Source organism: Coregonus clupeaformis, chromosome 16, assembly GCF_020615455.1.
Source record: "Coregonus clupeaformis isolate EN_2021a chromosome 16, ASM2061545v1, whole genome shotgun sequence".
Taxonomy (NCBI): domain Eukaryota; kingdom Metazoa; phylum Chordata; class Actinopteri; order Salmoniformes; family Salmonidae; genus Coregonus; species Coregonus clupeaformis.
In genome coordinates this window covers 13,474,437-13,501,769 of record NC_059207.1, presented here as the reverse complement: position 1 = coordinate 13,501,769, position 27,333 = coordinate 13,474,437, and the positions used below count along the sequence as shown (strand labels likewise).

At 45.2% G+C, this 27,333-nt stretch overlaps 1 protein-coding gene across 3 annotated transcripts; it reads left to right on the top strand.

Annotated features, from left to right (window-relative positions):
- Window positions 1-107: 107 nt before the first annotated feature.
- On the top strand, window positions 108-27,259 carry ttc37 (tetratricopeptide repeat domain 37). 3 transcript variants are annotated; one of them, XM_041900329.2, is made up of 41 exons: window positions 108-213; window positions 1,277-1,371; window positions 1,504-1,647; window positions 3,184-3,275; window positions 3,380-3,455; window positions 3,534-3,674; window positions 5,250-5,348; window positions 5,481-5,589; window positions 5,833-5,973; window positions 6,051-6,152; window positions 6,413-6,537; window positions 6,711-6,797; window positions 6,944-7,047; window positions 7,510-7,636; window positions 7,974-8,153; window positions 8,431-8,555; window positions 8,659-8,909; window positions 9,185-9,287; window positions 9,536-9,718; window positions 9,920-10,073; window positions 10,247-10,325; window positions 10,550-10,611; window positions 12,677-12,733; window positions 12,953-13,021; window positions 13,200-13,274; window positions 13,478-13,619; window positions 13,801-13,894; window positions 14,069-14,146; window positions 14,256-14,380; window positions 14,491-14,614; window positions 14,743-14,967; window positions 15,333-15,405; window positions 21,643-21,696; window positions 21,865-21,976; window positions 22,098-22,226; window positions 22,406-22,530; window positions 22,789-22,953; window positions 23,097-23,249; window positions 24,711-24,841; window positions 25,295-25,424; window positions 25,743-27,259. In XM_041900329.2, the coding sequence occupies exons 2-41, from the start codon at window positions 1,282-1,284 to the stop codon at window positions 25,815-25,817; spliced, it is 4,710 nt and encodes a 1,569-aa protein (XP_041756263.2). In that variant the 5' UTR covers window positions 108-213; window positions 1,277-1,281; the 3' UTR covers window positions 25,818-27,259. The 3 variants fall into 3 exon arrangements, with proteins under 3 accessions (XP_041756263.2, XP_041756264.2, XP_041756265.2); XM_041900330.2 differs by lacking the exon at window positions 108-213 and adding an exon at window positions 768-949; XM_041900331.2 differs by lacking the exons at window positions 108-213; window positions 1,277-1,371; window positions 1,504-1,647; window positions 3,184-3,275 and having other exon boundaries at window positions 3,513-3,674.
- Window positions 27,260-27,333: the final 74 nt, after the last annotated feature.

Genomic DNA, 27,333 nt, shown 5'->3' with positions numbered 1-27,333 from the left:
ATTGAGACAATCATGGCATTCGATATAAAAAATATTAAATATCAATGCTTGCTTTTATTTGGAATAAAATTAATAAATTGAAGAATATTCACTTCCGGGACAAACTCCCTGGTCAACACCTTTTAGTAAAGAAGTATGATTGCTAGCGACGTGGTTTCGCTATAATCAAATAATGTTTTATTACTGAATTAAAAGCATCTAGATAAGCGACAGGTAAAGTTAACGCTTGTGTTTTGTTGCTGGTCCTTTTTACGTGTTGTGGTAACGAGCCAAGCAAGCAAGCTACCTAAAGGCTACCTGAAAACGAGTGTAAACAACCGGCTAACAGTAGTTAGCTAACGTTACCTAACTTGTTTTGATTTAGTTAGCTAACTACAGTAGCTAGTTGTAGTGCAAGCTAGTTTTAATAAGGCTATTGCTATCTATACTTAATCGTTAGCTTGATGACAAGCTACCTTGCTAGCCAAGTCAGTTTGCTAGCTGGTAACCCAAACAACGAGATCTAAGCCAACGATTATATAACTACGGTTTCCCCTTTCTGTGTCTAAACTATGTCTGGGCTAGCTCTAAGACTCTAGACGGCATTAGTTTTTAGCGATTACCTTCGCCACGACAGGCTCATGTGAACTACAATCCCGACGCGGTGTTTTAACGTTTAGAAACGTCAATAATCATCACTTTCAATAGGCTTTCGTAACATATGGCCCGTATCTTTCATGAGCGAGAAAGAATCCTTCAAATACAAAATATACACTTACTGTAGCAGTTTTGCACAGATCCATGTAGCTATGGGTGCCTCCATCTGATCTGACGAAACTACACTTCCCGAGTTAGGCTTACACACAGGTGTTTGGAGCACCCTACATAGCCAATTAGCACAGCTGGTCTTCCTTTTAACAAGCGATGTAACATGGAGCTATTGCTGTGTGGGAACACTAACCCTATAAAGGTGTGTAGTAATTTAACCTATTGTTTTTTGAAAATTATTTATCGTGATATGAAAGATATGTTCCTTATGTTTCCAAAAACATTCTGCAAGCGATGCTTGTTAATGTTTTGACTATCGTCTGGGCTCTTAACAAAACTACCCCGGTCCGAAGATACTATTGTCAATAAGTGCCAAAGCAGTTAGCATCTATGAATGGGCTATGTATGTCTGTGTTAGCTGGCTAACGTTACTCCACTCCTGTTGCTATTAACGTTAGCCCAATTGCTTAATTTTGGTGACAACTTTGACTGGTGTCTTAATTGACTTCTCACTGACTTGGATTTATAGAGACAATGTCAAACAAAGAAGTGAAATCGGCTCTAAAAAATGCTAGAGATGCCATAAAGAACAAGGAATTTAAAGAGGCTCTAAAACACTGCAAGGTAAGTCCTTGCCCATTTCTCTATGTTCTTACTACACACACTTATAGTGTGAGGGGAAACTGGGTGATATGTAGGATTTGCTGTTTTGAAAAAGTTATTCTGTCAAATAACTCAAACCAATTCCCCCACCAGGCTGCCCTGAAGCTAGAGAAGAACAATTACAATGCCTGGGTGTTCATTGGAGTGGCCGCGTGCGAGCTGGAGCAGCCAGACCAGGCCCAGACAGCCTACAGGAAGGCTCTGGAGCTCGAGCCAGAGCAGCTGCTGGCCTGGCAGGTACTGTGGATACATCACACCTAGATCAACTGAACTAATATAGGCCCTCACTAGATGTAGGCTTCTAGATAGGACACACAATTGAAGAGTGTCCCAAAAGTAGAGGTGCGACGATAAACCAAAAATTATCGATATTGACCATACACAATCTCTTATCGTGGGCATTTCACTGATATCGTTCATAACGATAAGTAGCCTATACCAGAGAAATATGACGTTTGAAGTGAAATACATTTGCTAATATGGGTGATTGTTAATGAAATTAATAGTAGTATAAAAAATAAATTTAAAAAAAGAATGTATGCACTCACTAACTGTAAGTCGCTCTGGATAAGAGCGTCTGCTAAATGACTAAAATGTAAATGTAGTAGTTTAAAACCAGTTAAATGTAACGAAATATAATCAAATGTAATACCCAAAATTAATTATTTATCATGAGAGGGTCATAAACAATAACAAGTAATGCTGCATACTCAAAGGTTGAAATCTCACCTTTCTGGTAAAAATAGTTATAAATTGCTGAGGTGTAGTCACTTTTGAGAAAACAAGCTCAAATACACGGTACAAATATGAAATATTTTATATGATGTGTTTCCTATTCAGTAAAATTGTATGAATAAGGATTGAAATGACACATGCTTTCTAAATATAGTATAATCAAATTATTAAACTAACTATAAGATTTCACCTTCCTTGTAACTGTAAAATACATATTTGTATGTTTAGTGTTAGAAAATGTGCATATTTTCTAAAGGTCTTTCTTGATCAAAACATCTGCCCCCATCGCTGTGAATGTCTCACAGAGCTCTAGCTTGGCTTCCTAAACTTGTTAGGAGCTTGCCTGTCATCACATATTAATATTGTCTGTCTTTGCCAGTGTTTTGTTTAAAAACTATTAATTGTTTTAGATTACTGCCTATAAATCGATCTCTGAATGTGCTACAGCCACAAAAACTATCACTCCTGCTGCGCTACGATGTAAGGAGTCCAGGCATATGTTCTTAGTGGCTGTGATGTAGGGTTCAGCTAGGAGTTGATGAACTGTCAGAAGAGCGAATGAAATGGTAGGAGGGACATCCCAGCTTCAAGTGGTGTCAGATTTCACATCCTGCTTCATACAGGCAGAAGAGACATACTCCTGTGTCCGTGAGAATCAGGGTTACTGCTCAATACAAGCCATTTCGATCTATGGTGTCCTCAGATCGATTTATAAGCGACAATGTCGGTCGGAACCAGTACCAGAACCACGCAGATCCCCAAAACAGGGGACTTTACATCTAAGAGGATTTATAAAAGGATAATAAATAAATACAAATGTGGTGCACATTAATGTTATAAACTTATCGTTATCGCAACAATTCAGGCGATTTATCTCGTTACGGATTTTTATTCCATATTGCCCAGCTCTACCCAAAAGTCACATTATCTACACATTATCCATCTATCTTACACAGAGTATTCCAGAGCAGTGTTATGGGGCATGTCACTATGTCAACATGCTGACTAGAATGTGACCTGTTATTGTTGCTGTTTTAGGGATTAGCAAACCTGTATGAGAAAAGTGACCAGACGGATTTCAAAGCGGAACTACCCAAAGTCTACCAGAAACTCATTGAGCTTTATGAAAGGTAAGACATGATAATCTCTCGTACCTCTACTACATTACAAATTTCCACCCTGTGGTTAGCTCTTGGACTATTGTGTTTATCTGTGTCTTGTTCTGCATACACAGTTCAGACAAAACAAAATGTTATGAGGTGATCAGAAAACTGGCAGACATCTACCATACGGAGAAGGACTATTTACAGGTATGTAAAGATAGTAGTTGCCCTTCAAATGAAGGAGGATATATGTTGTTGTCATAGGGTGGATGTGTATGCGTTTAGGTGGCCAGGGTGTGGCGAAGGCTGATTCAGCTGAAGGAAGGAGAAGGTGCTGACAAGGCAGAGCTGCTGCAGCTATGTCAAAATATGACCTGCCTTCTCTCAGACAGCGTGGCAGAACAGGACAATGAGACTCAGCAGCACGTAAGAGCAATTATAATATACACAAATAATCCCCTTGATAAACATTGTCTGGGTCGTTCCACCTCAAAAGCAAAAGAAAGAGGATTACAACAGAAAACTATATATTGTCTGACTGTTCTCTCTGCTACCGCACGCCAAGACCAAACGGCTCCTTAACAGCTTCTACCCCCAAGCCATAAGACTACTGAACAGTTAATCAAAAGGCCACCCAGACTATTTACATTGACCCCCCCCAACCCCCCACACACATTGCTGTTACTCACTGTTTATTATCTATACATAGTCACTTTATCCCTACCTACAGTGCCTTGCAAAAGTATTCATCCCCCTAGGTGTTTTTCCTATTTTGTTGCATTACAACCTGTAATTTAAATTGATTTTTCTTTGGATTTCATGTAATGGACATACACAAAATAGTCGAAATTGTTGAAGTGAAATGACAAAAGAACTTGTTTCAAAAAAGTAAAAAATTTTATAACGGAGACTAAAATTGAGCTTTTTGGCCATCAAGGAAAACGCTATGTCTGGCGCAAACCCAACACCTCATCACCCCGAGAACGCCATCCCCACAGTGAAGCATGGTGGTGGTGGCAGCATCATGCTGTGGGAATGTTTTTCATCGGCAGGGACTGGGAAACTGGTCAGAATTGAAGGAATGATGGATGGCGCTAAATACAGGGACATTCTTGAGGGGAAACCTGTTTCAGTCTTCCAGAGATTTGAGACTTGGACGGAGGTTCATCTTCCAACAGGACAATGACCCTAGGCATACTGCTAAAGCAACACTCAAGTGGTTTAAGGGGAAACATTTAAATGTCTTGGAATGGCCTAGTCAAAGCCCAGACCTCAATCCAATTGAGAATTTGTGGTATGACTTAAAGATTGCTGTACACCAGCGGAACCCACCCAACTTGAAGGAGCTGGAGCAGTTTTGCCTTGAAGAATGGGCAAAAATCCCAGTGGCTAGATGTGCCGAGCTTATAGAGACACCCCAAGAGACTTGCAGCTGTAATTGATTTTTGGTCTTATTTCTTGCCTCTTCAAAGTGGTAGGCATGTTGTGTAAATCAAATTATACAAACCCCCCAAAAATCTATTTTAATTCCAGGTTGTAAAGCAACAAAATAGGAAAAATGACAAGGGGGGTGAATACTTCCGCAAGCCACTGTACATGTGCAAATTACCTTGACAAACCTGTACCCCCGCACATTGACTCTGTACCGTTACCCTCTGTATATAGCCTTGTTATTATTTTTTTGTGTTTTTATTTTTTACTTTATTTAGTAAATATTTTCTTAACTCTATTTCTTGAACTGCATTGTTGGTTAAGGGCTTGTAAGTAAGCATTTCACGGTAAGGACTACACCTGTTGAATTCGGCGCATGTGACAAAATGTTATTTGATATTGTGTGTTTGGGATTTTTACCATTGAAGACCATTAGAGACCATACCAGGGGGACCTACAGGGGGTGTGTGGTGTACCAGTGTCTTGTGTTATTGCTAGTCATTGCGAAACGTTTTTCTCCCCTATGCTTTGTGCTCATTCCCACTGTTGATGTTATGTTTATGTTCCCAGTTAATTGCAGCCTTTGAGAAGGCCATGGTTCTCTCTGACAATGTGCCTGGCGAGGACCATCGGAAGCTCTCAGCTGACTACCTCAAATGCCTTTCACAAGTAAGTCCGCCCCTGTCTTTTGCACTCACTCAATCTCTGACACACAGTTATTATGAGTGCTGGGACTCTGGGTTAGGACTAAGGCCGGCATCTTGCGCTGTCAACTGACCAGAAAAATGTTCCTCTCTCTAGCTTTCGCATGAAGAGGGTAAAATGAAAGAGGCCTGTGAGTCCATGTTTGCCCTCTATCCCTCACAAACATTTCCATTGGAGATCCTCAGTGCACATCATCTCAAGTCAGGTAAGAAATCACTGACTTAGCAAACTATAGATAAAGAACTGGTGCAGTCATTGGCAGTGTATAGTTTCACTTCAGGTAAAATAAAAACAAAAGATTGACCTTGCAGGACTGGGGCAGGTCAAGTGTACTATTCAGTGATTAGTATGTATTATTTGATTGAGCCTTTTGTCGTATGGCCAATGGGTCAAAGAAGTGACAGATTGCGCCTTTTAAATAGTCAGCGTGTGTGTATTTGTCTCTTAGGGGTCTGCAGTGAGGATGCAGGCCGCTGTTTCTCCCGTCTCTTGGAGTTGGACCCAGACAGTGGATTAGGCCAGCTGGGCTTGGGCATCAGAGCTCTGGAGGAGAGCAAATGTGACGACGCCATTAAGTACCTGGCCCAAGGTGAGCAGTGTGGGGGCTTTGGTTTGGCTGTTGGTCTGTGGTTTTCTCCACCACCTCACTGTCTGTTGTGCTCTCAGGACTGGAGCGAATGCACTCCAGCTTGGTGGGCTGGTGCAGCCTTGCTCAGGCCCAGCTGAAAATGCACAGATATTCCGACTGCGCAACATCCTGCACCCAAGGTACATCTATCTAAAACATCTGGCTGGTGTTTCATAATCCTAACCTAAACCTTTTCTCTGAAAACCCACCGTACTTTCCACATATCAGAGCTTGGCTATGACCTTACTGTAAGCCTACTCATCCTTGTTTGAAGGTTATAGTGACTTGTCAAAGATTGCCTCTAAGCTTGACCAGTTGAAGACCATATCACCCTTAAGTCAAAGATGTGTATTGAGATGTGGCATTCAGTGCGTTGACAGGCCTTGCTGTGTCCTTTCAGGGCTGAAGCTGCGTGGGGCTGGAGAAGAGGCACTTGGGCAAAAGCTCCTGAGGCTGAGACTAGAGGCCCTTGTGAGGACTGGGGATGAACACACTGCAGACCAAGCCCTGGAGATCCTCTCACAGGTACAGCATTCATACTCCACCTCCTCTCACCGGCTGCTCCCCAACATTTAATTTACTGTCCCTTTAGTTGGTGTAGGCTCAGCACCGATATGCTCTAATTTTCTACCATTACTATCTACTGATATGTATGGGGATTTGTTTGTTTGCTCATCAAAATATATATTTATTTATAGCTTTCAGATGCTAACAATGACCCTGTCCTGGTAGCCTTAAAAGGAAGAGCGTATTTGCAAAAAGGCCAAGTTGACCAAGTGCTCCAGGTAAGACACCTTCGCTTGTCATCCTTCACAATTCTTGGTTACGCTAACGTATCTTAAGTACCTTCAGGTAAATGGGTATCAAATATTTTGTGCCTATTTTGTTGAGTTCCCATGTGCCTACTAATCTCTGGCCTTGTACCCAACAGGTATCCACGGAGCTGCTGGACTTTCACCCTGATCTGGCCGAGGGACTGGTGCTGAGGGCACTAGTACACATAGCACAGGGTCAGCACCAACTAGCAGAACAGAGGTGTGTCCAGGGACTGCAGTTGAAAGTCTGCCAGCTGGTTAAAACGGGCACTTTTACTATAATGTTCAAAGCAAATGTTATTGGTCACATACATGTGTCTAGCAGATGTTATTGGTCACATACATGTGTCTAGCAGATGTTATTGGTCACATACATGTGTCTAGCAGATGTTATTGGTCACATACATGTGTCTAGCAGATGTTATTGGTCACATACATGTGTCTAGCAGATGTTATTGGTCACATACATGTGTCTAGCAGATGTTATTGCGTGTGTAGCGAAATGCTTGGTGTGTGTGTGTGTGCCCATCCCCCATTCAACACACTACTTCTGTATTGATAACTGTCTCTTTTACTACCGTTTTAATCAACAACTCATCACTGTTCCTAAGAGACTGTGTGACTGAACTAGACCATGTAGTTAGATCAACCTTCCTCTTGTCTTCTCCTGTCCCCGTTGTAGCCTCCTGCAGGCCACAGCCCAGAGCCCAGCCTGTGGAGAGTACTACTTCCTGTTGGGGCAGCTCTACTGGGACATGGGGGAGGAGAGTCGCAGGGACAGGAGCAAGGCCCACACCCATCTACTGAAGGTCAGTGTTGCCTGCAGGGCCTCTGCCTGGGAACACTGTGTAGATGGAGAATCATACTATGGAGAATGCATTATGGTCACATCCACACATAAGCAACTCCCTGCCGTTTTTAAATGCACACTCATTGATGAGAGGTTCCTGCACATTGTTACTCATATGGCTTTTAAATGTCATAGGATGATCAAGAGGCTTTAACAGTGGGCGGGATGGGCTGTGGGCACATTGCTGGCTTTGGTAAAGTTAAACTACAGTGCTGCTCACATCCAGCTGTACGGTATGACATTAGTTTGGTGATTGGCTCACTGCCATTACTGACAGCTGGTGTGTTTTGTGTCAGGCTGCCAAACTGGATCCGTACCTGGGCTCTGTGTTCCGCTACCTGGGCCATTACTACCGGGAGGTGGCCAGGGACCAGGGACGAGCCAGGGGCTGCTACAAGAGAGCCTTTGAGCTGGACAGCAAAGACGCAGAGTCCGGGGCTGCCTCTGTGGATCTGAGCATGAAGGAGGGGGACATGGTGAGTTGTCTGTTGATCTGTGCTGGTCATGGAGGGCTGTAGCCGATAACAGCAGACTTTCCCCTGTGGAAGTGACTAGTAGTCCATCCACCTGATTTCAATACATTTTGATATAATATAAATGTCACTTAGGCCTACCTAACTGTTTGAATCAGTTGATTTTGGGCCTGGCTGAAATGTCTCGCTTGCTAGTATAGACTATGGACATTATAGTATAATCCAATCTATGCTGCTGTGTCAAGCGTCTGTCCCTGTTCCCTCTATCTGCCTTCCCCAGGACACTGCCCTGGCTGTGCTCCAGTCAGTGATCGAGAGAGCCACCCCTGGTTCAGCTAAGTGGGCCTGGATGAGACGAGGCCTATATCACCTGAAGGTGGGCCAGCACCCCCAGGCCTGTGCAGAGTAAGTTCCCTGAGGCTACCACTCACTTGAACAGTCTGACACCACACACACACACACACACACATACTAACACACACACGCACTCATTGATGTGTTATGTCAGTCTCCAGGCTGCTCTGAGGGCCGACCCCCAGGACTGGGTGTGCTGGGAATGTCTGGGCGAGGCCTACCTGAACCGCCGGAGCTTCACGTCGGCCCTGAAGGCCTTTGCCAAGGCCCAGCTGCTCAACCCCTCCTCCATTTACAGCCTCTACCAGACTGCTGCCATCAAACAGACCCTGGGCAAGTTCAAAGAGGCTGCTGCAGAGTACCTGCAGATCATAGCCCAGGAGGACTACGTGCCTGCACTCAAAGGTAGGGGTGTGTCTGCGTGCACATTAGCGTACTGTCATTTTTGGTGTCTATTCCAGGGTGATTTATTGTTTTGCACCCTGACAGGACCTTATTATCTAATTTTTGTTGCGACTGTGACAGTCTGACAGCGTACACTAATTACAGTATGTTCAGAAGCTCTGAATGGACCATGTTGGAGGATGACCTTTCCTTGAATCCCAGTCGTCACATATCACAATGCTTGGGGCTGGTGGTCATTTCCCTGTATTGTGTGTGTGTCCCTGTGCTGCCCCCAGGCCTTGGGGAGTGTCTGCTGTCCTTGGCCAGAGGCCTGATGGAGGACTATAGAGATGGTGGAGCCATAGACCTCATCCAGCAGGCCATCCAGTACCTCTTCAGGTTAGACACTTCACTCAGTGCTCCCAGGAGCCCAGAGCGGCAGCTCATTGAATGGGATTACTGGAACTCGCCATCAGAGAGAATTGGAATTAATTGGGTCCATAATAAAATTACACTGTGCTATCAAAGGGAAATCGGCCTTAACACATTATTTGTTTTTCATTACTAAAAATGATTTTGCACTGATAAAATGTATACAAAAACACACTTGACTGTACTTAACATCCCCTTCCCCTGTGTCTGCCCAGGGCTGTAGAGCAGCGTCCAGACCTGTCCTGTCTGTGGAAGTTACTGGGAGATGCCTGCACCTCAGTCAGCACTGTGGCCCCCAGCAGGGCCCGCGTTGTGGTGCCAGGCCTCCTGGCCCAGTTACAACCCCCAGACCAGGGCCACCTTCTCAACCAGGGACACATCCTCCGAGTGGGGGAGAGGTGAGGCGCCAACACCGGCTAGTCACTAGTGTTATGATAGAAGCCACGTGATTTGAATACACAGGACAACACTAATGGTCAATGGATACTGTGGAGGAGGCACCCGCCTGGGAACTCTCTAGTGATAGGATTATTAGGTTTGGTCTGCACTGTAAGATGAATCAGGAGTCAATGACACACAATGATTGTCTTTGTGTACAGATGCTATGGGCGTGCTCTGAAGCTGATGCCTGAGAGCTCCAGCCTGTGGTATGACCTGGGTCTCAACTACTACCACCAGGCCCGTCTGCCCCCCTGCCCTCAGGAGATGGAGCACACCACCCTGCTGCTGCTGCTGCTGGAGAAGGCCCTGCAGGTACACATCTCACCTGGATGGATGGATGGATGGATGGGGTAGAACACTCATTTGTCTTGGGAGGAGGAGTTGGAAGAGATGTATTCAGCCCAATTCTTGGAGTTCAACACGTTGCATAGTTCACATACAATATCAATGTAATGCATTAAATATACTCTTTCTCTTCTCGTCAGTGTGTGAAGAAGGCCATCATGTTGAACAGTAGTAACCATAGCTACTGGAACGCCCTGGGAGTGGTCGCCATGAGCAAAGGTAGAAAGATGTAGCCTGGGTACCAGCGTGTTTCTGCTATCATTCCACTTCTTGTCATGTTTGGCAATGACATGGAGTACAAGGAGTGGAATGTTGGACCCAAGTTTTACTTTTGTCTGGTTGATGGGAGCCTTCGTTGGTGGTGGAGCTATGGGATGTTGTTGCCATGTCTTCAGGTCTGTTTATAACGTATGAATGGCTAAGTGTTTACTCTTCCTTTTCAGGAGTTGAGAACTATGCCCTTGCCCAACACAGCTTCATTAAGTCAGTGCAAGTGGAACCCAATGTAAGTACAACACCTCACACAGTATTGGGTACTCACTTTTCATTGAATCATCTCTTATGTCTTAGTCTGGGTACCAGCCTGTTTAGCTATCATTCCACTCCTTGTCATGCTAAACAGACTGGCCTTTCTGCCATCCTCAAATATGAACATTCTATCATTAATGAGCTTGAGGAGAACAGAGGCTTTGATCCTGATTCGATAACCCTCACAGCTACAGTTGAAGTCGGAAGTTTACATACACTTAGGTTGAAGTCATTAAAACTAGTTTTTCAACCACTCCACAAATTTCTTGTTAACAAACTATAGTTTTGGCAAGTCGGTTAGGACATCTACTTTGTGCATGACACCAGTAATGTTTCCAACAATTGTTTACAGACAGAATATTTCACTTATAATTCACTGTATCACAATTCCAGTGGGTCAGAACTTTACATACACTAAGTTGACTGTGCCTTTAAACAGCTTGGAAAATTCCAGAAAATGATGTCATGGCTTTAGAAGCTTCTGATAGACTAATTGACATCATTTGAGTCAATTGGAGGTATACCTGTTGATGTATTTCAAGGCCTACCTTCAAACTCGGTGCCTCTTTGCTTGACATCATGGGAAAATCAAAAGAAATCAGCCAAGACCTCAGAAAACAAATTGTAGACCTCCACAAGTCTGGTTCATCCTTGGGAGCAATTTCCAAACACCTGAAGGTACCATGTTCATCTGTACAAACAATAGTACGCAAGTATTATATATGCAACTGCACATGGGGACAAAGATCATACTTTTGGGAGAACTGTCCTCTGGTCTGATGAAACAAAAATAGAACTGTTTGGCCATAATGACCATCATTATGTTTGGAGGAAAAAGGGGGAAGCTTGCAAGCCGAAGAACACCATCCCAACCGTGAAGCACAGGGGGTGGCAGCATCATGCTGTGGGGGTGCTTTGCTGCAGGAGGGACTGGTGCACTTCACAAAATAGATGGCATCATGAGGAAGGAAAATGATGTGGATATATTGAAGCAACATCTCAAGACATCAGTCAGGAAGTTAAAGCTTGGTCACAAATGGGTCTTCCAAATGGACAATGACCCCAAGCATACTTCCAAAGTTGTGGCAAAATGGCTTAAGGACAACAAAGTCAAGGTATTGGAGTGGCCATCACAAAGCCCTGACATCAATCCTATAGAACATTTGCTGGCAGAAATGAAAAAGCGTGTGCGAGCAAGGAGGCCTACAAACCTGACTCAGTTACACCAGCTCTGTCAGGAGGAATGGGCCAAAATTCACCCAACTTATTGTGGGAAGCTTGTGGAAGGCTACCAGAAACGTTTGACCCAAGTTAATCAATTTAAAGGCAATGCTACCAAATACTAATTGAGTGTATGTAAACTTCTGACACACTGGGAATGTGATGAAAGAAATAAAAGCTGAAATAAATAATTCTCTCTACTATTATTATGACATTTCACATTCTTAAAATAAAGTGGTGATCCTAACTGACCTAAGACAGGGAATATTTACTAGGATTAAATGTCAGGAATTGTGAAACTGAGTTTAAATGTATTTGGCTAAGGTGTATGTAAACTTCCGACTTCAACTGTATCATCCAATCACAACGATTATGCAAATATTGGAACTATATCACTTTTTTTCCCTCCACAGCACACGTTGGTATCTTTTTTTTTTTTGTCCAGATGAAACCAGTCTGTCAAAAGCTGCTAGCTCATGTCAAAATTGTCAAAGTTATTCCATACTGCAATTCCAACCACAAAATGTCTCTGCTTTAATTTTAAGCCTCAACATGCAACAGCTTGCCTAGCTAACAGCTAAATGTTTTTTACTTTGTTAGAATTCTATCTTCCAGACTCCCCATGTTGTCATGGAATTATTTATGTTATGTTTAACAACCAATCAGCTACTCCACCATAAATCCAGCTGCATATTGAACGTTGAGATTGCCGGAAGGCCAGTCTCTTTGGCAATGACACGGAGTGGAATGATAGCTAAACAGACTGGTCCCCAGGCTAGTTATGTGGATGTGTTTTAAAAAGAAATGTCCTCCCAATCTAGAATGTTGTTGCTTGGACAAACCTGGGTGCTTTGTATCTGAAGAAGGACAATGTTGAGGTATGTGTCTTCTAGACCGTCAATTCCTATGTCTATATTCTGTCTGTATAGTCTGTATTACTGTCAGGTCCATTGTACTAGGAATGTCTCATTGTAAATGTACTTGATTCTGATTCTATCTACGGATGTTTATTGAAAGCATCAACTTGTATAGTGTGTTATTGTATTATTCACTTCATTCCCCTGTTAGTTAACAATCCTGCTCCATTGCTTTCCCAGCTCTCCCATGAAGCCTTTAAGATTGCCCAGTCTTTGGAACCGCTGTATGTCGGCTGCTGGATTGGACAGGTATCTAGTGACATGCCTGCAAGGCACCAGAGACCCTAACCATGCAAGCCAGTGTTGCTCAATGTTATACAGACAAGTTCTAACCTCCTTCTATCCCCTACTTTTTCTTTTTCTCCTCTTGTCTATCACTATTTATCCTCTTGTTCCCCATATCCCGTTTTCTACTTGTATCTTCCAGGCCCTCATTGCAGAGATGGTGGGCAGTTATGATACCATGGACCTGTTCAGACACACCACAGAGCTCAGTACACACGTATGTCAATTCATTCCCTTATTTAGGCCACTGTTGGTGGTCCTCAGCTGAGACCTATTGGAATGATGAGAATGTATGATGATATAGTATCTCATTGTCCACTATTCTGTTATCCTGTCTCCTGTTTATTCTCTCCTTCTCTCGCTCTCCTGCTCTCTCTCTCTCTTCCTCTTCCCCCCACACACACACACACACACCCCTAGACGGAGGGGGTAAAGGGCTATGCCTATTGGGTTTGTGCCACTCTGCTGGATAAGAGTAACAGGGACTCTGAGCTCTATCGCTACAACATCGTCCAGATGAATGCAGTGTCTGCCGCTCAGGTGGCTTTGAGCAAGTACACAGGTGTGTGGTTGAGTCATCCATCAAACTTTCGTACAACGGCCTTTTATGCTATAATTGGCTAAACAAGAGATTGTTGTACCTTGTTGTATCTTCTGTCTTTGATTGTCAAATTTAGAAATGAGCGCTAAGAGCCTAAAGGGAAATGTCTTCTGAAATAGTTAGTTTCTTTCTGTCTTGTCAGAGCGGATCCAGACAGACCCTGATGCCTTCGTCATGCTGGGTTTCCTCAACGAGCACCTGCAGCTAAAGAAGCAGGCAGTGCTGGCCTACCAGAGGTGTGTCTGTCTTTGTCTGTCTGGTTATGGAGTGTGTGTGACTGTGTGCCTGTACTTGCTATTTAAATGAAAGGTTAAATAGAAAATTAATCTCTTGAATAGGAAATTAATCTCTTCTGTTTTTCATGAAGTAATTCACTAATTCCATATGTTTGGACTTCCTCTTCTCCTCAGAGCTGTGGAGCTGCTGCAGGCGATGCCTTCCGTGGAGTTACTGGCCTTCTCCCTGGGAAGCTATGGCCGGGCCCTCTGGTACCACAACAATTTGTCCTTGATACAGACATTCCAAAATGATTGACAGATCTCAGAAAACAGGCTTTGGTCAGTTTCGTAGTATAAGTGTGGTGTTTCTTCCCCACAGCAACACAGGCCAGTGGGAGGAGGCAGTGCATGCTTACTCCTCCACATCTCTAGAGGAGCTCCACGACCTGGCAGGCCTGGCGCTGGTCTACTGCAGAGCAGGACTCATCCCAGAGAGCATCAGTGGTGAGTGGCTCATTCAGTGTGTGTGAGTGGGCATGCGCAAGTTTGTGTTTCTTTGTGTGATTATATGTTTGGATGCCTTTCAACGTTGCCCTGTCCCCTCTGTCTCCTAGCCTATGAGAAGGCTCTGATGGTGGCCTCCAGTGAGAAAGAGAAGGCCTACATTCTGACTTCTCTGGCTCTGCTGCAGCACAGACTGGGGAACATGGACTCCGCTAAAACACTGCTCTTCAAATGGTCAGTTCCCCCTGACACTCCACTGCTTCAACACGTCTCCCTTCACACATTGAATGAAGACCTAAATGACTAAACCTACGGTGTGTGTGTGTGCGCATCTGTCTCTTTGCATCTGTGTGTGTCCATAGCTCCATGCTGAAGGAACCTGTGCCAGAGTCTCTGCTGTGCCTGTGTGCTCTGGGGCTAGTCCATGGGGACAGCACGCTGGCCAGCGCGGCCCTCACTGAGCTGCTGAAGCAGGGCAGGGCCACTGGGGCTGCCGTGGAGCAACGCTGCCTGCTCACCTGCACCCTGCTGGCTCTGCAGGGCAACCACAGCGCTGTGCAGCGAGAGGCCTCCAGGGCCGTCCACAGGTACAACACCTCAGCAGACAAACACACCGAACACCACTGCCAAGGGTATAGTCAATAGTCCAAAGGAAAACGTTTTGCAACTAAAATTAGTTTCATATTGGACCAAACACTAGGTAGGTCCAGGTAGTTACCTCCCCGTTTCAGCCCGTTTGGCTCCATTTGGTTCATAGTGTGTGCACCCCAAGTCTCAATATCGACCCATAACCCCTGCCTGTACTACACACCTATTCTACCCCCCTTCCCTTGAGTAGCATCATGGTCCCTTTCTTATAGTTTAGGATTAAAGAAAGAGCTAGAATGTCTTCCGTATGAGTAGGTATGTAGATACAGGTAATTACACATGTTTTCTTGTTGTGTTGGTGCAGTAACCCTGGGAATCCTTCCCTGTGGGCCCTGCTCTCCAGACTGGTGCCACAGTATTACCCCAGGAAGGCCAACGTATGTCACCTCAGCCATACATACATACATACATACATACATACATACAGTGGGGAAAAAAAGTATTTAGTCAGCCACCAATTGTGAAAGTTCTCCCACTTAAAAAGATGAGAGGCCTGTAATTTTCATCATAGGTACATGTCAACTATGACAGACAAATTGAGAAATTTTTTCTCCAGAAATCACATTGTAGGATTTTTAATGAATTTATTTGCAAATTATGGTGGAAAATAAGTATTTGGTCACCTACAAACAAGCAAGATTTCTGGATCTCACAGACCTGTAACTTCTTCTTTAAGAGGCTCCTCTGTCCTCCACTCGTTACCTGTATTAATGGCACCTGTTTGAACTTGTTATCAGTATAAAAGACACCTGTCCACAACCTCAAACAGTCACACTCCAATCTCCACTATGGCCAAGACCAAAGAGCTGTCAAAGGACACCAGAAACAAAATTGTAGACCTGCACCAGGCTGGGAAGACTGAATCTGCAATAGGTAAGCAGCTTGGTTTGAAGAAATCAACTGTGGGAGCAATTATTAGGAAATGGAAGACTTACAAGACCACTGATAATCTCCCTCGATCTGGGGCTCCACGCAAGATCTCACCCCGTGGGGTCAAAATGATCACAAGAACGGTGAGCAAAAATCCCAGAACCACACGGGGGACCTAGTGAATAACCTGCAGAGAGCTGGGACCAAAGTAACAAAGCCTACCATCAGTAACACACTACGCCGCCAGGGACTCAAATCCTGCAGTGCAAGACGTGTCCCCCTGCTTAAGCCAGTACATGTCCAGGCCCATCTGAAGTTTGCTAGAGTGCATTTGGATGATCCAGAAGAGGATTGGGAGAATGTCATATGGTCAGATGAAACCAAAATAGAACTTTTTGGTAAAAACTCAACTCGTCGTGTTTGGAGGACAAAGAATGCTGAGTTGCATCCAAAGAACACCATACCTACTGTGAAGCATGGGGGTGGAAAATCATGCTTTGGGGCTGTTTTTCTGCAAAGGGACCAAGACGACTGATCCGTGTAAAGGAAAGAATGAATGGGGCCATGTATCGTGAGATTTTGAGTGAAAACCTCCTTCCATCAGCAAGGGCATTGAAGATGAAACGTGGCTGGGTCTTTCAGCATGGCAATGATCCCAAACACACCACCCGGGCAACGAAGGAGTGGCTTCGTAAGAAGCATTTCAAGGTCCTGGAGTGGCCTAGCCAGTCTCCAGATCTCAACCCCATAGAAAATCTTTGGAGGGAGTTGAAAGTCTGTGTTGCCCAGCAACAGCCCCAAAACATCACTGCTCTAGAGGAGATCTGCATGGAGGAATGGGCCAAAATACCAGCAACAGTGTGTGAAAACCTTGTGAAGACTTACAGAAAACGTTTGACCTATGTCATTGCCAACAAAGGGTATATAACAAAGTATTGAAAAACTTTTGTTGTTGACCAAATACTTATTTTCCACCATAATTTGCAAATAAATTCATTAAAAATCCTACAATGTGATTTTCTGGGAAAAAATATTCTCGTTTTGTCTGTCATAGTTGACGTGTACCTATGATGAAAATTACAGGCCTCTCTCATCTTTTTAAGTGGGAGAACTTGCACAATTGGTGGCTGACTAAATACTTTTTTTCCCCACTGTACATACAGTGAGGGAAATAAGTATTTGACCCCTCTGCAAAACATGACTTAGTACTTGGTGGCAAAACCCTTTTTGGCAATCACAGAGGTCAGACGTTTCTTGTAGTTGGCCACCAGGTTTGCACACATCTCAGGAGGGATTTTGTCCCACTCCTGTTTGCAGATCTTCTCCAAGTCATTAAGGTTTCGAGGCTGATGTTTGGCAACTCCAACCTTCAGCTCCCTCCACAGATTTTCTATGGGATTAAGGTCTGGAGACTGGATAGGCCACTCCAGGACCTTAATGTGCTTCTTCTTGAGCCACTCCTTTGTTGCCTTGGCCGTGTGTTTTGGGTCATTGTCATGCTGGAATACCCATCCCACGACCCATTTTCAATGCCCTGGCTGAGGGAAGGAGGTTCTCACCCAAGATTTGACGGTACATGGCCCCGTTCATTGTCCCTTTGATGCGGTGAAGTTGTCCTGTCCCCTTAGCAGAAAAACACCCCCAAAGCATAATGTTTCCACCTCCATGTTTGACGGTGGGGATGGGGTTCTTGGGGTCATAGGCAGCATTCCTCCTCCTCCAAACACGGCGAGTTGAGTTGATGCAAAAGAGCTCGATTTTGGTCTCATCTGACCACAACACTTTCATCAAGTTCTCCTCTGAATCATTCGGATGTTCATTGGCAAACTTCAGACGGGCATGTATATGTGCTTTCTTGAGCAGGGGGACCTTGCGGGCGCTGCAGGATTTCAGTCCTTCACGGCGTAGTGTGTTACCAATTGTTTTCTTGGTGACTATGGTCCCAGCTGCCTTGAGATCATTGATAAGATCCTCCTGTGTAGTTCTAGGCTGATTCCTCACCGTTCTCATGATCATTGCAACTCCACGAGGTGAGAACTTGCATGGAGCCCCAGGCCGAGGGAGATTGACAGTTATTTTGTGTTTCTTCCATTTGCGAATAATCGCACCAACTGTTGTCACCTTCTCACCAAGCTGCTTAGCGATGTTCTTGTAGCCCATTCCAGCCTTGTGTAGGTCTACAATCTTGTCCCTGACATCCTTGGAGAGCTCTTTGGTCTTGGCCATGGTGGAGAGTTTGGAATCTGATTGATTGATTGCTTCTGTGGACAGGTGTCTTTTATACAGGTAACAAGCTGAGATTAGGAGCACTCCCTTTAAGAGTGTGCTCCTAATCTCAGCTCGTTACCTGTATAAAGACACCTGGGAGCCAGAAATCTTTCTGATTGAGAGGGGGTCAAATACTTATTTCCCTCATTAAAATGCAAATCAATTTATAACATTTTTGACATGCGTTTTTCTGGATTTCTTTGTTGTTATTCTGTCTCTCACTGTTCAAATAAACCTACCATTCAAATTATAGACTGATCATTTCTTTGTCAGTGGGCAAACGTTCAAAATCAGCAGGGGATCAAATACTTTTTTCCCTCACTGTACATACATACATACATACATACAGTGGGGAGAACAAGTATTTGATACACTGCTGATTTTGCAGGTTTTCCTACTTACAAAGCATGTAGAGGTCTGTAATTTTTATCATAGGTACACTTCAACTGTGAGAGACGGAATCTAAAACAAAAATCCAGTAAATCACATTGTATGATTTTTAAGTAATTAATTTGCATTTTATTGCATGACATAAGTATTTGATCACCTACCAACCAGTAAGAATTCCGGCTCTCACAGACCTGTTAGTTTTTCTTTAAGAAGCCCTCCTGTTCTCCACTCATTACCTGTATTAACTGCACCTGTTTGAACTCGTTACCTGTATAAAAGACACCTGTCCACACACTCAATCAAACAGACTCCAACCTATCCACAATGGCCAAGACCAGAGAGCTGTGTAAGGACATCAGGGATAAAATTGTAGACCTGCACAAGGCTGGGATGGGCTACAGGACAATAGGCAAGCCACTTGGTGAGAAGGCAACAACTGTTGGCGCAATTATTAGAAAATGGAAGAAGTTCAAGATGACGGTCAATCACCCTCAGTCTGGGGCTCCATGCAAGATCTCACCTCGTGGGGCATCAATGATCATGAGGAAGGTGAGGGATCAGCCCAGAACTACATGGCAGGACATGGTCAATGACCTGAAGAGAGCTGGGACCACGGTCTCAAAGAAAACCATTAGTAACACACTACGCCGTCATGGATTAAAATCCTGCAGCGCACGCAAGGTCCCCCTGCTCAAGCCAGCGCATGTCCAGGCCCGTCTGAAGTTTGCCAATGACCATCTGGATGATCCAGAGCAGGAATGGGAGAAGGTCATGTGGTCTGGTGAGACAAAAATATAGCTTTTTGGTCTAAACTCCACTCGCTGTGTTTGGAGGAAGAAGAAGGATGAGTACAACCCCAAGAACACCATCCCAACCGTGAAGCATGGAGGTGGAAACATCATTCTTTGGGGATGCTTTTCTGCAAAGTGGACAGGACGACTGCACCGTATTGAGGGGAGGATGGATTGGGCCATGTATCGCGAGATCTTGGCCAACAACCTCCTTCCCTCAGTAAGAGCATTGAAGATGGGTCGTGGCTGGGTCTTCCAGCATGACAACGACCCGAAACACACAGCCAGGGCAACTAAGGAGTGGCTCCGTAAGAAGCATCTCAAGGTCCTGGAGTGGCCTAGACAGTCTCCAGACCTGAACCCAATAGAACATATTTGGAGGGAGCTGAAAGTCCGTATTGCCCAGCGACAGCCCCGAAACCTGAAGGATCTGGAGAAGGTCTGTATGGAGGAGTGGGCCAAAATCCCTGCTGCAGTGTGTGCAAACCTGGTCAAGACCTACAGGAAATGTATGATCTCTGTAATTGCAAACAAAGGTTTCTGTACCAAATATTAAGTTCTGCTTTTCTGATGTATCAAATACTTATGTCATGCAATAAAATACAAATTAATTACTTAAAACTCATACAATGTGATTTTCTGGTTGAAGTCTCTCACAGTTGAAGTGTACCTATGATAAAAAATTACAGACCTCTACATGCTTTGTAAGTAGGAAAACCTGCAAAATCGGAAGTGTATCAAATACTTGTTCTCCCCACTGTACATACATACAGTTGAAGTCGGAAGTTTACATACACCTTAGCCAAATACATTTAAACTCAGTTTTTCACAATTCCTGACATTTTAATCCTAGTAAAAATTCCCTGTTTTAGGTCAGTTAGGATCACCACTTTATTTTAAGAATGTGAAATGTCAGAATAATAGTAGAGAGAATGATTTCTTTCAGCTTTTATTTCTTTCATCACATTCCCAGTGTGTCAGAAGTTTACATACACTCAATTAGTATTTGGTAGCATTGCCTTTAAATTGTTAACTTGGGTCAAACGTTTTGGGTAGCCTTCCACAATCTTCCCACAATAAGTTGGGTGAATTTTGGCCCATTCCTCCTGACTTTGTTCTCCTTAAGCCATTTTGCCACAACTTTGGAAGTATGCTTGGGGTCATTGTCCATTTGGAAGACCCATTTGCGACCAAGCTTTAACTTCCTGACTGATGTCTTGAGATGTTGCTTCAATATATCCACATAATTTTCCTTCCTCATGATGCCATCTATTTTGTGAAGTGCACCAGTCCCTCCTGCAGCAAAGCACCCCCACAGCATGACGCTGCCACCCCCGTGCTTCACGGTTGGGATGGTGTTCTTCAGCTTGCAAGCTGCCCCCTTTTTCCTCCAAACATAACGATGGTCATTATGGCCAAACAGTTCTATTTTTGTTTCATCAGACCAGAGGACATTTCTCCCAAAAGTACGATCTTTGTCCACATGTGCAGTTGCAAACCGTAGGCTGGCTTTTTTTATGGCGGTTTTGGAGCAGTGGCTTCTTCCTTGCTGAGCGGCCTTTCAGGTTATGTCGATATAGGACTTGTTTTACTGTGGATAAAGATACTTTTGTACCGGTTTCCTCCAGAATCTTCACAAGGTCCTTTGCTGCTGTTCTGGGATTGATTTGCACTTTTCGCACCAAAGTACGTTCATCTCTAGGAGACAGAACGAGTCTCCTTCCTGAGCGCTATGACGGCTGCGTGGTCCCATGGTGTTTATACTTGCGTACGATTGTTTGTACAGATGAACGAGGTACCTTCAGGTGTTTGGAAATTGCTCCCAGGATTTATTTTCTGAGGTCTTGTCTTATTTATTTTGATTTTCCCATGATGTCAAGCAAAGAGGCACTAAGTTTGAAGGTAGGCCTTGAAATACATCCACAGGTACACCTCCAATTGACTCAAATGATGTCAATTAGCCTATCAGAAGCTTTTAAAGCCATGACATCATTTTCTGGAATTTTCCAAGCTGTTTAAAGGTACAGTCAACTTAGTGTATGTAAACTTCTGACCCACTGGAATTGTGATACAGTGAAATATTCTGTCTGTAAACAATTGTTGGAAACATTACTTGTGTCATGCACAAAGTAGATCGACTTGCCAAAACTATAGTTTGTTAACAAGACATTTGTGGAGTGGTTGAAAAACAAGCTTTAATGACTCCAACCTAAGTGTATGTAAACTTCCGACCTTAACTGTACATACATGCACACACTGAGCTGGTACTTGATCAGCTTGTGTTGTGTGCTCCAGGGAGGTGCGGTGGCAGGCCACGTGGCGTGTCTCGCCAGCATGACCCAAGGGAAGGTACGTATGCACTCTTAACCACACATCTCAACCCTACCCCTCGTCTCAACCTGACACCCCCCAAATGTCACTACTGATCCTCTCTGTACTGTTTGGTCGCCTCCCTCTCACTGTGTCTATTCTGTCTCTGTGTGTTTGCTGCCTGCCGCTACCTGTGTGTGGCTGCAGAGGGCACTGCTGTACAGTGGAGTGAACCAGCTGGCGTGTGGCAGACACTCTGGAGAAGACCGCAGCAGGAACGCCCTGAAGACCATGCAGAGGGCTGTGCTGCTCTGCCCCGGTAAGACCACACACACAGCCTTTTCCAACATAAACATCGACACACAAAGCCTCAATCCCTTTAAAACTGTGTATGGACTCCCTGATGTAACGTGTTCCTCTCCTCTCCCCGTCTGTGTCAGATGACCCGGCGGCATGGGCGGGGCTAATGGCTGCTTGTCACACAGAGAACACAGCCTGCTCCCTCTCTGGCTCCACCCCTGCCAGACGAGGCTTGGAGCAGGTGCTCATGGCTGTGGTGTCAGAGAAAGGTAGGTCAGCACTGGTCTGAGGTGTTTGTGGCTATGTGTACATGTGCAGCAAAGACATGGGCCTTTGTAACATTGTTTTAGTTTTGGACCAATTCAAATGTGATACTTTCTCTCTCTGTCTCTGTCTCTGTCTCTGTCTCTGTCTCTGTCTCTGTCTCTGTCTCTGTCTCTGTGTGCAGTGCGGAATGTGGAGGAGGTGGAGCAGCCTCTGGCCCAGGCTCTGGAGGGTTGGGTGCTGCAGCAGGCTGTGACAGGACTGACAGGTGGAGGCCAGCTAGAGCAGGCTGAGGCCCTCTGCTCTCAGGTAACCCCCCCCCCACACACACCCTGTACGCGCAACAGTCATACGTCCCCTATACGCTCAGCGCTTCCAAACCACATCCGTCATACATCTCTCTGAGCTCTTGAATCTAATTTGAAAGTGATGGAGTTTTCATGTTTGATCTCCTGAAGACTCTCCTGCAATTCTCCCCATCTGGCCCATGTCGTTTGGAAATGCGCTTCATGGTCCACAATTCTGAAGTGTCATCCTCTAAACCCGTCTCTCCCCCCCTCCTCCCAGGTCCTGAGTGTGTCTCCTGAGAACCCCGCTGTAGTCCTGCTGTTGAGGCAGGTGCAGTGTGAACACCTCCTGCTGTCCAGCGCCGGTACTGCCCTGCCAGCTTCTGTCCTGGAGCAGCTCAGCAGTGCTGTCCTAGCCAATCACACCTCAGTGGCCGCCTGGCACGTGAGTCACACACTGCCGACTGGGGGGGAGTGGACACATGCACATAGGTGTACATGGAAGATATTGGCCTGGATGTCTGTAAAGTATTGTATGTTCACAGCCTTCTTCCCTCACTTGTCTCTCCCCGTCCCCCCCTCTCTCAGTGGCTGGCGGAGGTGTATCGTACCCAGGGTCTGCTGGTACAGGCAGTAATGGCATACAGACAAAGCCTGCAGCTGGCCTCCCAGCTTGGCCTCCACAGTGGAAAAATGGCCTGTCTTCTGCGCCTAGCCCTGCTGGCCCTCAGCCCCTGCATGGTGAGTCTCCCTCTGGGCCGAGCCCTGCTGGGCATGGTGAGTCTCCCTCTGGGCCGAGCCCTGCTGGGTATGGTGAGTCTCCCTCTGGGCCGAGCCCTGCTGGGCATGGTGAGTCTCCCTCTGGGCCGAGCCCTGCTGGGCATGGTGAGTCTCCCTCTGGGCCGAGCCCTGCTGGGCATGGTGAGTCTCCCTCTGGGCCGAGCCCTGCTGGGCATGGTGAGTCTCCCTCTGGGCCGAGCCCTGCTGGGCATGGTGAGTCTCCCTCTGGGCCGAGCCCTGCTGGGCATGGTGAGTCTCCCTCTGGGCCGAGCCCTGCTGGGCATGGTGAGTCTCCCTCTGGGCCGAGCCCTGCTGGGCATGGTGAGTCTCCCTCTGGGCCGAGCCCTGCTGGGCATGGTGAGTCTCCCTCTGGGCCGAGCCCTGCTGGGCATGGTGAGTCTCCCTCTGGGCCGAGCCCTGCTGGGCATGGTGAGTCTCCCTCTGGGCCGAGCCCTGCTGGGCATGGTGAGTCTCCCTCTGGGCCGAGCCCTGCTGGGCATGGTGAGTCTCCTTTTGTGCTACACTGACAACACCAAGACCTTGGGGCAAGGGGGAACAATTGATTCAACATGGTGGTGTCTTACTGTAATATTTAATACTGAACTTTTTAATAAGTTTCTGGAATACCATGGAATGTTACATATCAAGGAGCAATCCAGTTATTTACACATCCATGACAAGTCAAGAATGCGGCGTTTGTTTGTATTCCAGGAAATTGTACAAGTGATCCTTGACATATGAACCCTTTGTCCTAAAAAAAAAAGTCTGAAATGTGGTTGAACCAAGGGAGCTGGTGTATTGAGTCAGTTGCTAACAGTAAACATGCATTGTACACAGCTGGTTATATAAAAAAGACACTCACACAGAGGCCCATCCCCCAAATACAGAGACAGACAACAGAACACACACATATGGCAGGTTAGTGAGGGATGACACACACACACAATGATGGGACCACTGATCAAGGCCAGGTGGAAATGCAAACAGCACCAAGGGAATTCATTGTCAGGTTACAGTAACTGTGCTTTTATACAGCTCCCCCATCCCTTTCAACAGCCCCAGTGTATGTACAGCTCTAAAAAGGGAGGTTTGGGTTATGCATCAGACTCGGGCTGTGAGCATAGCCGTGGGAAGTAGGGGTGCTGATGGTGCTGCAGCACGTTTCTCTTCCTGTGAGGTGGTAATGATCTGTCTCTCAGCACCTGCTGGGTTCCCCTCTCTTAGCCTGAGCCCACATTAATGGCAGACATGGTACAAAATACAAAGCCTTCCAGATCAGACAATTCTTTGATTAAACAGTGGAACATTGCATTGTCTTTTTCATCAATGTAGTTACTGCTATAAAGCTTCAAGGGACATTCACCTTCTGCTCACCTATATGGAGGTATGAAATGTTTAGTGTTATTTTTCTGTGTGTGTCAGGCGAAAGTCCCTGGTGATGAATGGAAGGAGCTGGTTCTGGAGGCGACCACCGAGGCTCTGAAGCTGGGCCCCTCCCCTGTAGCCCTCCTCGTCCAGGCACTGCTACACTTCTCCACCAAGATGGCCGCCAGGTGGGCACCCTGCTACGCTCATCAGAGTGGCTGGCGATGTCCCAATTTATCTCTCCTTCCTCCCAAAGTGTGGACTTATTCACTTCCTTACCAGTAGCTTCCTTTCAAGTTAGGAATCAGAAATATGGTGAAAACTCCCACTAGCCAATGTCTCCACCAAGCCAATGCTTTTAGATGTATGGGAAGTAGTGAATGAGTGTACACTTCAAGATATTATTGGGATGCACCCTTAAATCTCCATTTCACACTCGCCCCTCGAACCATGACCGCAAATCTTCAACTAATGTGTTCAACAGTACAGTTGATATGAATGATGCCATTACCGGACAGCTTATACTCGTGTAATACAACTTCATAACACATTCACAATAAGTAAAAGCCCTTGCACATTCAGTGCAAACAACTCTCTCCTGTCGTCTGAGTCGGATTGCTCTGATTGTTGTTGTCGTCCAGGGAGACGAGGCGTCTGTTGGAGAGGCTGGTGTACGCCCCCTCCCATGGTTACCCGGAGACGGTGGCGTGTGTGGCCCGCTGGTACCTCCTACGCCACCTGCACGCCAAAGATGACCTGGAGCTGATGGACGTGAGTACAGAATTAACCAATTACAGCGAAGAGATTTCTAAGAAGTATTCATGTGTGATTGGTTTAAAAAGACTAACTTGACAGTATTTGTGGGTAAAATGAGATGCAATATTTATTACAGGAGAAGGTAGTATATTTACTGTGTATTGATTGCTTGGGCTGTCTAAGCAGGGCGCACAGTTGAGGCCAGGTGTACTGTTTCAATAAGAAAGGAGCAGGCCAGCCAGGTGGGATGCACTGAGGTAGCAGCAGTTAGCTAGGGACTGCCAATCAGCAGTTTTGAACTTTGTGTGCGTCTCTGTCTGTGTGTGTCTTTAGACCCTGGTGGATCAAGCCAAAGCCTGTGGAGACGGCAGACTGCTGGAGTTCCACACACTGCTCACCTCTGGCTGAATGACTGACTACCAGGGGACAGCACCGCTCCATCCACAGCCAGCCACTCACTCAGCAAACAATGCATGACCTGAAGTCAACAATGTATCTCCTTCACTGCCTGACTCCTGTGCTGTCTCTCCCTTTCACAATCATGTCAAATGTTTACAGTACTTATGGTATTTGTATGCAGTGGATTAGTTTAGGCGATCAGTTCTTACTATGGGACATTGGAATGATGTTGGGATTTGGGAATAACACCCACAGGAGGCACTGAGGGTCAAAACACTAGCCTCTGAAGATGGTATCTTAACTTTTTGAACAGCACGGCAGGATGTAGAGGAGTGGTCATATCATGCATAGGGTATGTTGTCGTCTATGTACGATCGTATGCATGAATGAGATGACCACTCTATCCTGCTATGCTGTTCAAAGGGTATGCTTTATGTAAGTAGAAGGGAAGGTAGTGGTAAGCAGTGAACACATCCCCTAAAACATGTTCCTGTCACAATGTTTAGTGTTCCTATTCAGCAGCTTAACTTCAAATCCTCAGAGGTGCATTCTGTAGCTTTAAGTTCATTTCCCCAGTGGCAACTCACAGTACTACAAACGCATTCAGCCAAAAACAAATGGATACATTTGGACACACCCAAACCGACAACTTCAGATTCAGCACTTTTGACCGGAAAAAAATAACTCTTCCAAAACATATGTATTGTCTTTAGACAGCTTCTGGTGAATGTTCACTAGTAAACCCATATTTAACTGACCAGTTACTAAATGCCTTGACTGATACTTGTGATATTGACAGACAAACAAGGTCATGTTTCAATTCTGTAGTTGACTAATTCAGAATGTAAACTTTGTCATTTTGTTATTGCACTATGCTGTTTATCATGTAGAAAAGTGCCTTCCTCAGAGCATGATCTATATTAACATATCTGCTTTTGGGTGTTGCCTTAAAGACAAAATATGTATTACTTAATTACATTTTTAATTTGCTCTCAAACCCAACCCACTGGTGCGGAAGGCCACCCATATATATGCTCTAAGCCTGCCCATGAGTCAGGACTGAAGAGTAAAGATGGCTGAAATCACATCACACACCACTGGGTCCCAAACTCCTTAGATTCCAGTGTAGTTTGCACTGTGCATACTGAGGAAATTGTGCTTTAAACAAGGAGCTTTCTCCGAAACGAGTCAGCAATAAATATAATTGAAGGGAATTAAGCTGCCGTCCTCAACCTGCTTTTACAATTGTTGCTTCTTTATTTCATATGAATGCTGTCACACATTGCAACACAGCCAAATGATATCATGTACCCCCTGCCATAGCTATATGTAAGAAGACAAAAAACCCTGTGAGGAAAAAGCATTTTAACTTGAAATATGGAGCTCATGTATTTCATATGAAATGGATACACAGTGATACTGCAGGAATAAAAGGCAGATATACAAGAACATGCTGTGTGTCTTTGTTGATTCCCTCCGGCACATTGTGCACCAAAAAGCACACCATAATCATCCACATGCAACA

Bases quoted from the DNA above. Each gene is read 5' to 3' on its own strand.
- ttc37 (XM_041900329.2), top strand. From the start codon at position 1,282: ATGTCAAACAAAGAAGTGAAATCGGCTCTAAAAAATGCTAGAGATGCC. The intron at 5,974-6,050 runs GTGAGCAGTGTG...TTGTGCTCTCAG, and splicing joins CATTAAGTACCTGGCCCAAG to GACTGGAGCGAATGCACTCC. The intron at 22,227-22,405 runs GTAGGTCAGCAC...CTCTGTGTGCAG, and splicing joins GGCTGTGGTGTCAGAGAAAG to TGCGGAATGTGGAGGAGGTG.